The sequence below is a fragment of the Epinephelus fuscoguttatus genome, linkage group LG11, assembly GCF_011397635.1.
Source record: "Epinephelus fuscoguttatus linkage group LG11, E.fuscoguttatus.final_Chr_v1".
Classification (NCBI taxonomy): domain Eukaryota; kingdom Metazoa; phylum Chordata; class Actinopteri; order Perciformes; family Serranidae; genus Epinephelus; species Epinephelus fuscoguttatus.
This window is the reverse complement of record NC_064762.1, coordinates 6,217,439-6,232,971: the sequence shown is the minus strand read 5'-3', so window position 1 is coordinate 6,232,971 and position 15,533 is coordinate 6,217,439. Positions and strand designations below refer to the sequence as shown.

General features: G+C 41.7%; 1 protein-coding gene across 1 annotated transcript in view; it reads right to left on the bottom strand.

Moving 5' to 3' along the window:
* The window catches only part of LOC125897055 (pleckstrin homology domain interacting protein), a 76,437-nt gene extending 69,657 nt beyond the window's left edge, over positions 1-6,780 (bottom strand). Inside the window, exons 1-7 of the mRNA XM_049590086.1 lie at positions 6,625-6,780; positions 6,453-6,511; positions 6,338-6,367; positions 6,127-6,186; positions 2,888-3,038; positions 1,209-1,307; positions 743-903 (exon numbers count right to left, since the gene is read on the bottom strand). Coding sequence (XP_049446043.1) covers positions 743-903; positions 1,209-1,307; positions 2,888-3,038; positions 6,127-6,186; positions 6,338-6,367; positions 6,453-6,511; positions 6,625-6,664 — 600 coding nt within the window. The 5' untranslated portion in view covers positions 6,665-6,780. The remainder of the gene's footprint in view (positions 1-742; positions 904-1,208; positions 1,308-2,887; positions 3,039-6,126; positions 6,187-6,337; positions 6,368-6,452; positions 6,512-6,624) is intronic.
* Positions 6,781-15,533: the final 8,753 nt, after the last annotated feature.

Here is a 15,533-nt window from a genome sequence, read left to right as displayed (position 1 = left end):
AAGAAACACAGTGCCAAAAAAACCCAAACAAATATAGCAAGGCAAGATGTCAAACAAGTGTGGATTTGGGGTTGGGGTTAGCTCTTACTTTCACTTTCGCTGGTGAGCATGTTTACAGACAGAAAATGACAATTCTGCATTGTATACCTTCAACATAAATTTCGGCCGACAAAAACAAAACCGAGTGATGCCTCTTTCAGGTAACAAACAGGCTTAGCAAAGCTTCAGGAACACCACAGTTACCTTCATAATCCGGCCGGTGTGCTGTGGTCAGTTCCCGGGCACAGACAGCTTAGGAACTGGGTGGTTTGTTGGTGGATTTAAGAAGTGGAGGATGAAGCTGTTGGAGGGTTAAACCACGACTGACCCACTTTTTGGCTTGTTTCCACAGGTTAGCAAGCTAACAACAATTAGGACTGTGCCCACCTCCATGCCAAATGTGCAGCTGCAGGCTACCCATAAGCTACACTGTGTTGTCTTTAAAGTGTTGTTTTATTTTGTTTCAAGCTTGTGCAAGTAGGCGGGGTGGAGAGGGGAAAAAGGGAGAATCACTGCACCCAAGTCTTATAATGGTCAGGAAAACCCGGCTGTTTCTTCTGGCATCATGTTGGCAGATATGTTGGTGACATTCTTATGTAAACACAACGGGCAGTATCGAGGTCAGAAAGACGAACAAGGTTGTGTCCATGACAGGCCTACATGATGCCATGCACAAGCACGCACGCAAAGACTACAGCCTTACCGTGAAGATGCGTCGTCCCGTCCTGTCGAAGGTGAGGCAGTACACAGACGACAGGTGTCCCAGGATCCTCTTGTGCATCTTCATGTGCAGGTACACGGCTGTGGGCACCAGCTGCCGGAGACGATAGGAGCCGTTCAGTCGACGGCTGAAGCATGTCTCGACTGGATGGCGAGAAAAGACACACACTGGTGAGGAGGACATCTTCATATGTAAAGAAATCTAATCAATAAAAACCCACTCAATTAATAAAAGATTTCAAAGAACATGAAAATGGGCCACGACAGTGGATAAACTACACTGCGAAGAAAATCAATAATAACACTACTGTCAAATGCTACTGGCGGTAAAGACCTTGGCAAGCAAAGATACAGTAATGTAAGATCTGACTCATGTACTGATAGCAAAGGCAAAAACAAAGAGTAGATAATGTTAAATCTTATCTTTTGTGTGTTTATGTTTTCTTTACCAATGTTAGGTGGGCTCCCATAGATAATAGGCGGCTCCGGTGGTCGTCCACAGTGCAGCGCAGCCAGCGCTGAGCCCTTCCACACAACATGCTTGCAGTCTGGAGACAGATGAACACAGAAGAGATGCTAGAGACATACAGGCACGGAGCACTTTGGTAGCTGAGAGGTACAGTGTATGCCGTATATCCACACTTTGCTTTCAGACCTAGAGTCGTCTCCTTTGGTCTGAATCAGGGACTAATTTTGTCACAAAGTTGTATAATTGCCTAGAGTTGGTTCGTGTTCTTACGGCAGCATTTACAAGCGGACCAGATCAAATGCCTTGTGTGAGAAAGCTGCTCTTGATTGGTCAGAACTTCCATGTGGGAAAAATCCAGGAAGTAAACAAAATGTTGGAGAAGAGTACACTTGCAAGATAAATGTGACACGAGTGCGACTGCTGTGTTCACACCTGCCCAAACGCACCGCACTTAGGGGGTAAACGAACTTGAGTTTGATTGAACCGAACCAAAGAGGGCAGGTGTGAAAGCGCCCAAAGACCGTTTTAATTGCCACGTAGAATGAAATTTAAGGCTGATTTGACAATAACCACAACTGAAGAGAACCAACAACAATTACCTAGGGTTCGGGACAATTTTGCCCAAATGTTGATTAGAACATAAAACATGAGTTTTTGTCTCATGGCAGAGACAACGGTGGAACAGAACTTGGAAATACCTGATGTTTGCTGGGATTCTACTGCCTTGACTCCCATTAGGGATGCACAATAATATCTGCCCAACATCAGTATCAGCCGATACTGGCTTTAAATGAAATATCAGAATCGACCCACATGCTTTTTCCTAATTTGCACAATGAATGAATATTACATACATTGAAAAGTATCGTATTTCATGTCTCCATCTGCTGGATAAGAGTATGCATGTATAATATGACATTAATCCACTACAGAAGAGACTTGATGATCACTAAAATTAGCTGGGGAAAAAGGTGGATATATCGACACTGGCACTGGTTATTGGTCAAATGAGTTGTTACATATCAGCATGTCTGATATCAGCAAAAAAATCAAATGTCATGCATCCCTAATTCCCATCGTGCCCAGTTTAGGAACTTTTTGCATAATCAAACCAAGCCTCTTGTGCACTGCTTTATGCTCAAACGTGTCGCAAAATCTTGTCTCTTTTAAATCCTACTTTCCATGTCTTAGCATTTTTAAGAGTTTTGAAAGATCCGTGACATTAAGACATTTTAACACCAGTTAAGGCCTTATGTTAAGCTTAATGAATGTTATGCCTTTTACGGATCTGCAGGAACCCTGCAACCACAACATCCCCTGTTGGATTCCAGCCTTGGGAACTTGGGAACTTTGTTGCATGCCATAACACCCCCCCAAATTCCACACTGTCCTCTGTCAAATACAGGCCAAATACAAAAAAGAAAAGAAAATCACATGCACATACATTATCCACTCTGTATCATGACTTGTGTGCATGAGCTCGCTCTGTATGCATTCACTTATATTTGCATGAGCACACCAAAGAATGTATTTACATGAGGTCTGTTAGTCTGCACGAACACACAGAGAAGATGTAGCAGCCTGAGTGGGTGTGTTTGCATACGTTATGTGTACATTAAAGAAGCCCATCATGAGCACATGCACCGTGTATCCACTTACTCTTGCTGGTGCGGAGGAGATTCTGCCTTCCAGCCCCCAGCAGGCTGGTGAGTCCGGGCACGCTGGCAGGGACCTCCCTCTCCAGCAGCGGACAAACTCTGGAGCAGACCTGCAGCAGGTGGTCTGGACTGATGTGGCGGTATTGCTTCACCTGAACACACACACACGTAGCTCAGCTTATATTCAGAATAGTAAATGAGAAAACACAAGTTAGAGGAGAGCAAAGAGGTAAACACATCAAACCTGGCAAGCTCTACAGGAGAACCTTCTGAGAAAGACTAACATTTCACCACATTATTACACCAAAAACTAACTAATTATATAAAGAAAACATTTCCAGTAGATCCTACTCTATTCCAAGAAAACCAAAACACTGCCTGGAAAATAATAAAAAGGAATAATTAGGTATTTATGAGCGACGAAAAGGATTGTTTTTGGCATGAGTCCATTTAGTTTAAATTCTTCAGCATACACACAAAAAATGTATTTTCAGCACAATGCGAGAGGCAAAAAACAAGGTCACTATCCCAAATGCCTGTTGGTTTGCTGAGATTTTCAAAAGCAAAGGTGCCCTTTCAAAAAAAAAAAAAAAAAAAATCACATTACTATTCTCTGAGGCTTTCAACAGGAACAAACCGAGCTCGACTAATAAGGACAAAACAAATAAAACAATCACTCTCAAACTGCAAAAAGCATCGTTTCAAATACATTTAGGAGCACTCAGACAAAAATATTAATTATTAAATATCAAAATTGCAAAATAAGAAAGATAAAAATGAAATCTGGAGCAAAATAAAAGCTGAAATTCAGTTAAAGTGTTTGTTTTTTTTTAAATGGAAACAGACACAGTTCACATGCAGCACGGTGAAGCAGCAGAGAAAGGGGGTGTGGCATGCAACACAAGCATGAAGCAGAGTGAAAGCCACACTGTCATAAACACAGCGAGTCTCTGATCCCACTGACACATGGGGGACACTCCTGCATGGCCTACCTCTGAAAAAACACACACACACACGCCTGAGTGACTGGAATAGCAGCGATCCACCACGGGACGAGGGAGAAGCATGCAGCATGCAGCACTGTGTCTGATGCAGGATTATTTTAAATGCTTCCATTTAAAATCAGATGTGCTGGTAATCAGCTTTGTTTCAGACACATCTCATTTAAATATCTGAACGGGGTCAAATGAGCCTGAAATTAAACAATTACTCCACTCACACACACGTTTTTTTCCCCCTTACATTCCTTTATCTGAGCACTGACAGTAACACTTATTCTCTGTCTCTGTGACACACACACACACACATGCACACACACACGATTAATGACCCCTTAATTGCTTTCAACATTGTTGCTGGTTCAGAGACGTGATCAGTGTTTCTAAGCACATATCAGCCCCTCTCAGGTGCACGCACAGCCACAATGAACACACACACACACACACACACACACACACACACACACCGATAGAGCAATGTGTAATAACAATTTGCTCCATTTTACTTGCTTCTTAAAAGGTAATGGATAACACCCCCCCACCACCACCACACACACACACACACACACACACACACACACACACACAGCAGCAGCACCGAGACGCACATGGCCTCACACACATGCCTCCAAGTTAGCTTCTACAATCACCACATTTCAATATACTGCTCAAAAATCAATACATAGCTCTTAATCATGATGCTATTTCCTTCAATATATGGGTCTAATAATTACAAAACACAGCAATTGTTGAAATCCACTCATTTTTAGTGCAAAAATTAAAATTAATAAATTGCTGTAAATGTGTTTATAATGAAAACAGGCTGTTTTTATTCAAAAATAGCTTCAATATTTGTTCATATTTTGCTCCTGCAGAATTTTACATGCAAAATTAAAATAATGCTACATCTAATTAATCCGCCTTAATTAATTAGCCACAATTAATATCCTTAATGATTACAATATCACTGAAGCCAACGCTGATTCCTCATTGTTGCCCAACCCCCTTCTGTGCCAGCCCCAGACATCAGCCATCGACACAACACATCCAACCTGATCCCTGCAGCTCCTGCCCTCTAAAACATCCTCTTTCTATTTGGTCTAATAATTAAAAAGCACCCGCAGTATCTTTTTTTTTTTTTTTTTTTTTTTTTTTAATGGAGGAAATTATGCACAATAGACAGGAGGCAGGCTGAGCGGCTGGGAATGGGGAGGAGGAGGAGGCACGGAGAGGCGAACGAGCCAAGCAGGAAGAGAGAGGAGAGGAAAACACAGGCAGGCAGAAAGACTCTGTCAATAATGTCTTAAACGTATAAATTTACATCCTGGTGAAGCCACACTCGGTGCGATGTGGACTCGAGTGTTCACCTGAGTGTGTGAGACACAAGAGAAATCCTTTAAAATGTGGGTGTCTGCGCATTAAATAGGCCACAGGTCATTATTTTTATATTAATGTTAAAATAAAACAATCAAATCAAATAGAAAAGTAAGGCTTGACACTTTGTGCAGGCTGGCTAAAGGATAAATATGTACGCGATGATTAATTCTCTCCACGCCCCCATGCGTAAACGGCGCTTCCAGGCGAGCCCTGTTTGTTTACATGACAATTAGCACGTCAATTAATAGCGCGATTATAAGATATCAGCTCCACGTTACCTCGCATCTTCACATAAACTCATCTCCCCTCTTGTCTTCCATCCGAGCTCGCACCACAATCCCCCAAAAAGCAGCTGCTCTCCAAAAACGCCACCACAACCAGCCTGCCCCTCACGCGCGCTGCAACTTCCAGCTTTACTGAATATACTGTTTATATTCTGCTACAAAAAAAAACTCCTGTTTCCTAACTCTTGCCCCCTGTGTGTTTTCAACCCATGCACACAAATTATGGCTCTTGCAGGACAAGAGCGCCTCCATCTCTCTCTGGCTTGTGGCGCAGGGAGTCCCTCCTCCGGATCCTGGCGCTCCTACACCACAACACTCATGACGTATCAACATTTCACACACATTTTCCCCAACAACTATTAAAACCTTTTGGACATGCATGGCACCAAACTCGCACAGCACGGTGCACAGGAGGCTGGGAGCCGACCCCTCGGTGCCCCGGAGCGGCCCCAACTTGCAGGCAGCTCGCCCTGCAAAGTGCTTTGCAGTTTTTTCTTTGCCACCTGATTTAAAAATTGCGGGAAATTCAATTTTTATTTTGCTCTCTAAAAACTTTTTCCTCAGTTATAGAGCTCCCTTACCAAATTTTCGTACGTCCCGGGGTGTTCCTGCCCTGTCCAGTCCAGCCTTATGGGTAGCAGCTGGGGTGGAAAAACAGTGTCGACTGTGATCATCCACGTTATAAATGTACCGAGTGATGTTTTAAAACAGTAAATGACAAATCAGAGTAAAAGCAACATGACAAAGTACAGTGCACAGAGAAGCATCTCTCTCGTATTGCTGACTGCTTACCTCCTTCTCCTCCACCTCCCTTATCAGGGTCTGAAAATAGCATAAAAATACAAAATTACACCCCATGACAATCTCGGACATGTTATAAATTATCCCAAAATGCAAAAACACCAACCTCGGCTGCTTTTTGACACGGTCCAGCTTCTAGAAATCGGGCTATTAGGAAGTACAGTTCTGGTATGGTTGGAGGGGGAGAAGAGGACGGGAGCTGCGTTAGAAGAGGGCACCGAGGAAATTGGGGGGATATTACAACAACCATGACATATTTTCCGATCTCCTTTACTCACCAGAAGTCAACTGCGCGATGTGTGTACTGTCTGAAGCCATTTTGGTGTTGTTTGCCAGGGCAGCGCCAGAGCCTGTGTGGTGGGTCTAGGTGGCTGCCCTGTAGCTGTCACTGTTTATCCACCAGGAAGAGGCTGCCTCCATTCAGCTCCGCTCACACAAAGTCCCGGCTGCGTCGTGTATCTCTCCGCCGAGCGACAACTAGTGCGCGCTGGGCTGTTTCCCCCCGCGAAACGCCGTCTTCCTCCGGGAAAGACCCAACCGCCATGACACCTCTGAACTCACTGTGCCTCGGGGTGAATTTTAATGGCGGCTACTTTTCTGCGTGGGCATGTTTGCGTGAATCCCCCTCCCCCTCAAAAGAAAAAGCGCAAGCCCTCTGCGGAAGAATACAAGCTGTGTGTGTTCACGCACGCCACTGTAGAGGGGAGGTAGCAATGGCAGCCTGCTGTAGGAGAGGACACATTGCTGCAGAATGGCCGTTACTTCGTAGCTAAACGACATTTATCACGTTTTAGCAACTACACGTTAATACATTTATACTTTAAAGTGTGTTGCGGGGTGATACAACGCAACTCCTGCTCTATTTTTTTAAGTATTCGCACCCGCGGATGTAGAATATGGCTACCGTGTTTGTGAGGGGATTTACAGCCGAACTAACCGTTTGAGCCAGGTTTTATTAAAAGACAACGATATCTGCGTTAAATCTGCGTCTCCTCGGCCTCGTTTGTTATTTCGCCGTCGTTATTGTGTAACAAGATGTCAGGCTAACACACCCACTCTCTCTGGGAGCCGTTTGGTGGGGAAGTCGTCCATTTCTCTTCCAAATACTGGCTGGCAGTAAAATGGGGGAAGGGTTGGAGAAGAAGGGGAATGCAGCTTAATGAATGAAACCTCGTGAGTTACAGGAATTTAATGGCAGGGAGACATTAAACGCAACACTGATGATTGAAGGAGGTTATCAAGGAAATGCATCACACAGCCCACTTCCTCTGTGTCTCACCAGAAAGTTGTCACAAAAAGGGAACAACACAGAAGGTGTTAGTTCCTGTGATTAAATATTTTTATTATTGATAAACATTATTTGTGTAAAGGATGTGCTTTATGTCTTATATTTCAATTAAATGAGAACAAAACACAAGCTCACAGTCTTGCGCTGACCCTATGAACTGTCTACTCTTTCTTTTATTTGAAGTAAACATCAAGGAGAGCGTACATAAATCGTTAATTACCAGTATTATTAAAGTCTCTACATGCTGGTGAAAATTACTTGAGAATAGTTTATTAATTGCAAAACAAACCACCTCCTGAGTAAGGTCAGTGACTCGATTTGTCACCCACAACCTAATTCAACATGAGAGACACTTACACACCAAACCAAAGAGTGTTTTCCAAAAATCACCTGATTTTTATTCACACATTTTCCTTCTTAAATTTTTATTTTCCTCTCAGTATAAACGCTTATACATGTGTGCTGTTGCCTCTACGGTGTAATCTACCTACATAAGGAATTACTCCCATCTCTGTCTCGCTGTGGGCTAGTGTATATAATGAATATTGTTTGATCCAATGGCGTTATTTCACAAATCATACACACTGGTATAGAAACCATTATCCTATTTATATAGCACTTGTCTTGCTTAAATCCTTGGCAGGGACATCAGGGAACAGATGAGTTTGTGGCTGGGTAGAGAGTGTCGATGTAGAAACTCGAACAGATGACTGACTAATTCCCGGCCTGTGTTATTCACTGATTTTTTTTTTCTGTGGATGAAAATAAGAAATATATTATTTGGCTTTTATGCTGCTATGATGTGGTTTTCTTTAATGTAATTTTTCTGTTAAATGCAGGCACGCTTCAGACATTAACTCAAATTTACAGTTCTGCTCATTTAAATAGAATAATTTAGTTTATGTGGAATAGCGTAGAAGGTGTGAATCATCAAATGAACATGCAGTATATTTTATCTTATATACATAGCCGTATCATGTCTGAAGTGGTGTTTGTTTTGTGAAGGGAACACACAATTGGAGTCCGAACATTTCCCCCAAATTCCATTCAGTGAACATAATTTTTGTTGCATGCTTTGCTTTGCACTTATAGATTCATTCTGGCACTGTCAACCACAAATAACACAGACACTGCACCACAGGGATACTTAACCTACTTTGCAGGAGGGCCAATTCTGCAAAATGACAGGAGACCAGGGGGCAGTGTATAAAGAAACAATAATAATATTTATCAGTATATATATTAAATGAATTGCCTGTTTTCATCCTGATGTTGCTGTCTTCACTCATCTTTACCAAGAGGCTGATAAAGTCGCAGCGGCCCCTCATAGGTCAGGTGAACACAGGTGTTTCTAGGATATGAAGACATTCAGGCCTCAGCTTGGACCTCTGTCTGGGGAGTCATGGGGGATCCTCCCTTGGCACTTTTGATAAGCAAGCTGTATTTTGACACTTTCAAAGCACTTTATTTACATTCAAATTACAAAAATTGAATCAGTTTATTTCTATTGTGATTTATAAAATGGTCAGAGGGCCACCTGGCACCCTATTTGGCCCACAGGACATTCAAGTTGCGTATCACAGTTGTATTATAGGAAGGAAATACACTATGAATGTGAGTGGCTGATTTTTAGGTTGTGTGTGGCAGATAGGTAAGCTTATTCTCTACCCCAGTGGTTCTTAAATGGTGTGTTGTGGCACACAGCTGTGCTGTGATGCAAATCCAGGTGTGCTGTGGGATTTTGTGATTATCACAAATGATTATTGCAATATTCAACTTTGCCTATACAAACAGTTATGAATGCATTTTTAATTGATTGTATGAGTATGTTGGGCATGCCGATTTCCTGATAAAAATGTAAATAAATTTAATTTTATTCAAAAAACCTTCACAGGGAACTTATTTGTTGCAATTCATGCAGGGAGGGAATTTTAAGTGTGACACATTACATTATCTGACATTATCTTGTGTTGATGTGTTATTGGTGCTTTGATGTAATTTTAAAACATTTAAAATTAATTCTTGAATCATTTTGTTAATAAATATTTCATGAGCATTAGTTGGTTATCAATTGTTATTTGATATGAGTAACTGAAAACAAACAATGTTGTGATAAGAGTGATAACACACGTTATAGAAGCTATTGTGCACACATGTAAACACAGGTGTGACTTCAGATTTTGGCTCGCTGTTTGGTGTGACGTGAGCACAAAAAGTTTGAAAACCACTGCTCTACCTCACATGAAGGCAGCAGGCTCTTTCTGTGTCCACATAGGGCGACCACGTAAGTTAGATCAGCTGTGTTAAATTTGCCAATATAATCTTAGGCTGGATTTGTGGGGTCAGTCCTATCAGAGCTGGCCCTATACCTGGGTTAAGGGGTTGACGGTTGCCCATTAATATCTGTCTTTAATTTTTTGAGATAGTGCACTAAATTACAGACAAATAAACAAATAGATGGGCAAAAACATGACCTCATTGGCAGAGGCACTGGCCTGACCAGGGGCAGATAGAGTGCCCTGGTGATGAGTCTTAAAAGAACATCAGTAAATAATGAAGGCTTTATGTGTCTTTGAAAAGATGGCTGCTAACAAGTGGCTAAATGAGACTTCAGAACATCATCAGCAGCCTCAGTGTGGCAGGGATGTTAAATCATTCGACCGTGGCGTAGTTCATTTACAGCCTAACGTTAGCTTTTTACCTCTGCCGACTGCATTTAGGCTTCAAAAATAAAAAACGTGGTGTTCATTTGTAAAGATTATCGCGCTGAACAAAATGTTTAAGTATCATAAGCCTTTGTTTGCCACTGAGCTCATTTTCTGTAATCATTCAAAATCCAATGGAAAAATCCCACACACTTTTTGACAAGAGAACCAGGCTGAATCTAACTTCTGCACTGGCCTACAGAAAAACTATTCCTAGAACACTCTATTATCAGACAAGGGGCCTAAAGAGGAGTGAGACACACACACTTTGTAGTTATTTAGCTTTTCTGTGTTGTTGTCTTGCATGTCTTTGCAGACAATGCATCTATTTTTTCCTGGTCAATATGTGCCAATTTAAGTGACATTTTGCAGTTGAGGGCCCGCGGCCCTCTTTTACACTTTGGGCCCCTAGGCGTGTGCTCAGTAGGCCTAATCCTTCCCTGGATCTGAAGGAAGGTAGGGCTGAAGGAACAAAGACACTATCTGGGATTTGTCACTTACTCCCATGGATTTGGAGAGGGTGGTGTAATCACAGGTACTTTTGCCGCAGTGTTCTGTGCAGTTATCCAACTGTGCAATACTTTTCAGGATGCGACTTTATCATGCACATACCTGTACATATTTCTTATGTTTACTTTTATTCTATTCTTGTTTATTCTGTTGATGTATATATTATTAAATTTCACACTTACAGCCTCAGCACAGTGACGATATATATTTTATTTTTAATATTTTTATATCATAAGCACCGGTGTTACACACTGTAGCATAATGCACATTCTATTTTTTATTTTAATGTACATTTTCATTTCTATTTTATTTTAATTTATTTGTTTTGTTTTATTGCTTTACACTTATACACTTCTATTTCATACTCTTATTCTTCTTATAATTCTCTATTCTTTGCGTCAGAGCGACTGTAACGAATCACAATTTCCCCACAGGGATCAATAAAGTATTTTTGATCCTGATTCTGACTTTTTTTATATGAAACCAAATCGAGACCTTGTGTTAAAAATGATTGAAAATGAACTGATTCACACTGGGAATTTTTTTTTCTGTGTGTGTGTGTGTGTGTGTATCTTGAATGTAAAAAATGTACCACAGTGCATAAAAAAAATATCCAAAAATAGCTTGTTTATAAAAGAAAAAAAAATCAGACTCAGACCCTAGTGTCCTCAAATCCTACAAAACCCCCTGTACACCTGACCTGTGTGGAGCTGCTGCAACAATTTGCTTCCTGTCAAAGATAAGTGAGGACGGCAGATGTTGAAAAATTGAAAGCAGCCAATTCATTCATTATACTTACTGGTAAATATCATCAACCTTTCTTTAATAACTGGCCCCTAGCCTCCTGTTATTTTCCACAAGTGGCCCCCAGACAAACAAGCTGAGTATCCCTGCACGACCCCATCCTGCAGTCTGAACTTCACAGGCCGTATGACCTGGAAAAACTTTGTGACACAGCGGAGTGAGGTCAGGTTTAAATCGGTCACTTCCATGTCACCTGTCACCCTGACCCCTCAAGTGTTGTTGTTGTTGTGTTGGCCGACGTGGCCACAAGGAGGCAACCTCACTCTGCAGCACATGTTTGTGCACGGGGCCACAGACGAGTCAAAGGTTATGAACAATGAGAGAGACGTGATCAGTTACACATTCAACTTACTGCAGGGAATTACTGATTATTAATGACAGGGCAACAAGTCCACTGGGCTGGGCTGAGCTCGCCTGAAATGAGCAAATAACCATGTGTGTATTTGTTTTTAATGAACATAATGATTCTGTAACTAAAACAACAAATGCATTTTCTGTTATTTTAAAGCCACGTGAGTTTGATTATGTTTTACCACATAAGTCCACACCCTTCACCAAATTGCTTCCTAAAGTTTTTGCCATATGTCTCGTTATACTGTAACACACAGTTGATGATTTGATTAGAGCAGTGCTTCCCTGCATCAGCACATTAATCCAGAAAGATGATATCTTAATGTGTGTTTCCAAGAACTTTGATGGAGATTGCTGCTTTATGAACATTTATCACAAATCACTGTCACTATGTTCTTGTGCTGCTGAGGTCTGTATGGTCGCACAGAGATTTTAATCATCATTAATGTACCTGTGTGCAGCTTCACTCTGGATTCAGTGGTTAACTTGAGGGGAGACACCCAAGATGAATAGGGTGAAAATTGTAACTAATAGATATCACTATGAAACTTCCCCAGTTGATTACTAACATTTAGACAATTATTTTTTATGTCATAAGTGTTCTTAGTTTTTATGTTTAAATATGCAAATGCACTATTTTGCATATATTTCCAGAGCAAAAATCTAAACATTGGATAGAGCCAGGTTCAAAATTCTTGTGTCACTTTGTTGTCGTATTAGAGTCAAGGGTTTTTACTGAGAGGGGATTTTGAATGTCTCTTTTTTAATCACTCCATAAACCAGAAAATACTGTCAACAGCCATAAAAAATAAATCAGTTTTAGGCATGTTTTTAGAGATAAAGTGTTCTGTAAATCAAGTTATGAATGATATATGAACAAACCCCTCTGGAAAGACCTTCAGGATTTAGATATGGAGCCTATCCCAGCTGACACTGGGCGAGAGGCAGGGTTCACCCTGGACAGGTCACCAGACTATCACAGGGCTGACACACAGAGACAGACAACTATTCACACTCACATTCACACCTACGGACAATTTAGAGTCACCAGTTAACCTGCATGTCTTTGGACTGTGGGAGGAAGCTGGAGCACCTGGAGGAAACCCACACTGACACAGGGAGAACATGCAAACCCTGCACAGAAGGGCTCCCCCACCCTGGGGTTCATACCAGAAACCCACTTCCTGCACTTCATGCTAACCACTGGTCCACCGTGCCACCCACCACAAAACTTCCCCAGTTTATTACTTTCACCAAGACAAACTTCATTTGTATGACACATTTTCTGAAAATGTATGTATAAATATGCAAATGAGGCATTATCTGATTAAATATGTGCGTTTGCACAAGTTTCCACAACAGAAATTCAAACTAAAAGAAACACCTAGACATGTTATGGAAGCAAATCAACCCAAAATCAGGTCATGAAATAAGTATGTTTTCACTTAGGGCAGAGGTCGGCAACCTTTACTATCAGAGGAGCCATTTTGACCAAAAATAGTAATAAAAAAAAATCATCTGGAGTCACAAAACATATTTGAATCTTATAATGAATGTAACACAGCCTATCAAGTCTAAATTAGCTCATGAGTATTACTAACAGGTCTAAATGAGCATTCATTAATATGTTTTACTCTGCAGTGGGCTGTTAATGATTATTTTAAACTTTAACTTTGCAGAGTTGGCAATGAAAGCAAATGAAGCTGTCCACACACTATTGAATTCTTTCTTCTTCTCCGAGACTTTTACTTTTTATTGGATTTGGGATCATAGCTGGCCTAGCTAAGAAGATTTAAAGGAATACGCCGACGATTTAGGAGTTATGCCCTTTCTCTGTCATTTTCATATTGTGACAACATGATCGATATCTTTTTTGTGTCTGTACGTCCAGTGGCTGGGTCTCAGCGGTTACCATTGCAGCTTAGCTTAGCGAATACAATTGAAGTCTATAGGGGGTCAGTAGCCTACTCTGTAAAAGTGAACAAATAAACGTTACAGAAACCCTGAGGCTGGTATTTCTACATGTGCATTTAAAACAAACATGTTTAAACATTAATTCAAAACACGAGAGTCCTTTTTAGTTGTTTTACAGTGTGTTCACACTGGGTGCGAGGCGAATTTTTTGCGCGATAAGATTACATACAAAGTCAATGTAAAGATGCGAATAGACGCGAATTTGTGCTGGCGGCGCAAATGGCGTGATGCAAATGGCGTGATGCAAATGACGCGAATGACGTGACGCGAATGGGGCAAACGCGAAATTCGCGTCATTCGCCTCTTCGCGCAAGTTCAAAATATTGAACTTGAGCGAAATATTCGCCATGATGCTGTGTCGGGGCAGCATATCAGCGTTGAGATTTTCCTGTCGTCACCAACGTCACTGACATGCTGCTGCCGTTGTAGCAAACAACATTCATTCAGGCAACATGTGACTCGCCAGATACAGTGAATATTTATTGATTTTCACACGCAAAAAACTCACCGGAGACAGATGGATATTTATTTTGGTGCTGAAAATGGAGGACAAGCTAATAATAGCTGTTTGTGGCCACCCTGAGCTTTATGATGTTACGTCCCCAAATTATAAGCTTCGGACCAAGAAAGACCTGGCATGGAGGAAAGTGAGGAGGTTGGTCTGCCTGGTAAGTTTTGAAAATTGATTCCAACTATCGGCTGTATGTTTCTATCAACAAAGTTAGCACTAGCATTAGCCCCAGTTAGCACAACCGATGTAGCTTGCTTTCCAGCCGGCATACTTGTCTGATTTACTAGCGGTGTGAACACACTGTTACTCGCACGAATGACTCGCGTGAATGTCGCGAGTAAAAACAAATATTCCAGCGGTCAAACTCGCGTGAGTAGAGCGAGGCGAATATTTTACTCGCGCCTGGTGTGAACACACTGTTAGAAGAAGTTTGATACACGGAACTATAGTGTGTTTACGCCCTGCGCTGTGATCCGCGGAGGGATACACCGGTGAGCAGGCACAGGCACAGACGTAGCCTGTAAACAAAACTCAGTTGTTTATTTAGCCTAACGATATCTCCAGACTATAGTAGCTGCAATGGACGACTTTGAACGCGATTTTGAAGAGCTTCTTGTAGCGGACACAGATCCAGAGCCATACCTGTTTGAGCCGGAGTATACAAATGAGGAACTCCAGGTGTTGGATGCTGAGCGGGTGAGAAGAGAGGCTGAATCCTCCGAGGCAGCGGAACAGCAAGGGGCCGAGGGGAGACGGAGGTCAGGGGAGGATGCAGCTGTTGCTCATTGGTGTATCCCTCCACGCAGGGCGTAAACACACTATAGTTCCGTGTATCAGACTTCTTCTAAAATGACTAAAAAGGACTCTCGTTTTTCGAATTAATATTTAAACATGTTTGTTTTAAATGCACGTGTAGAAATACCAGCCTCAGGGTTTCTGTAACGTTTATTTGTTCACTTTTACAGAGTAGGCTACTGACCCCCTATAGACTTCAATTGTATTCGCTAAGCTAAGCCGCAATGCTAACCGCCGAGACCCAGCCAC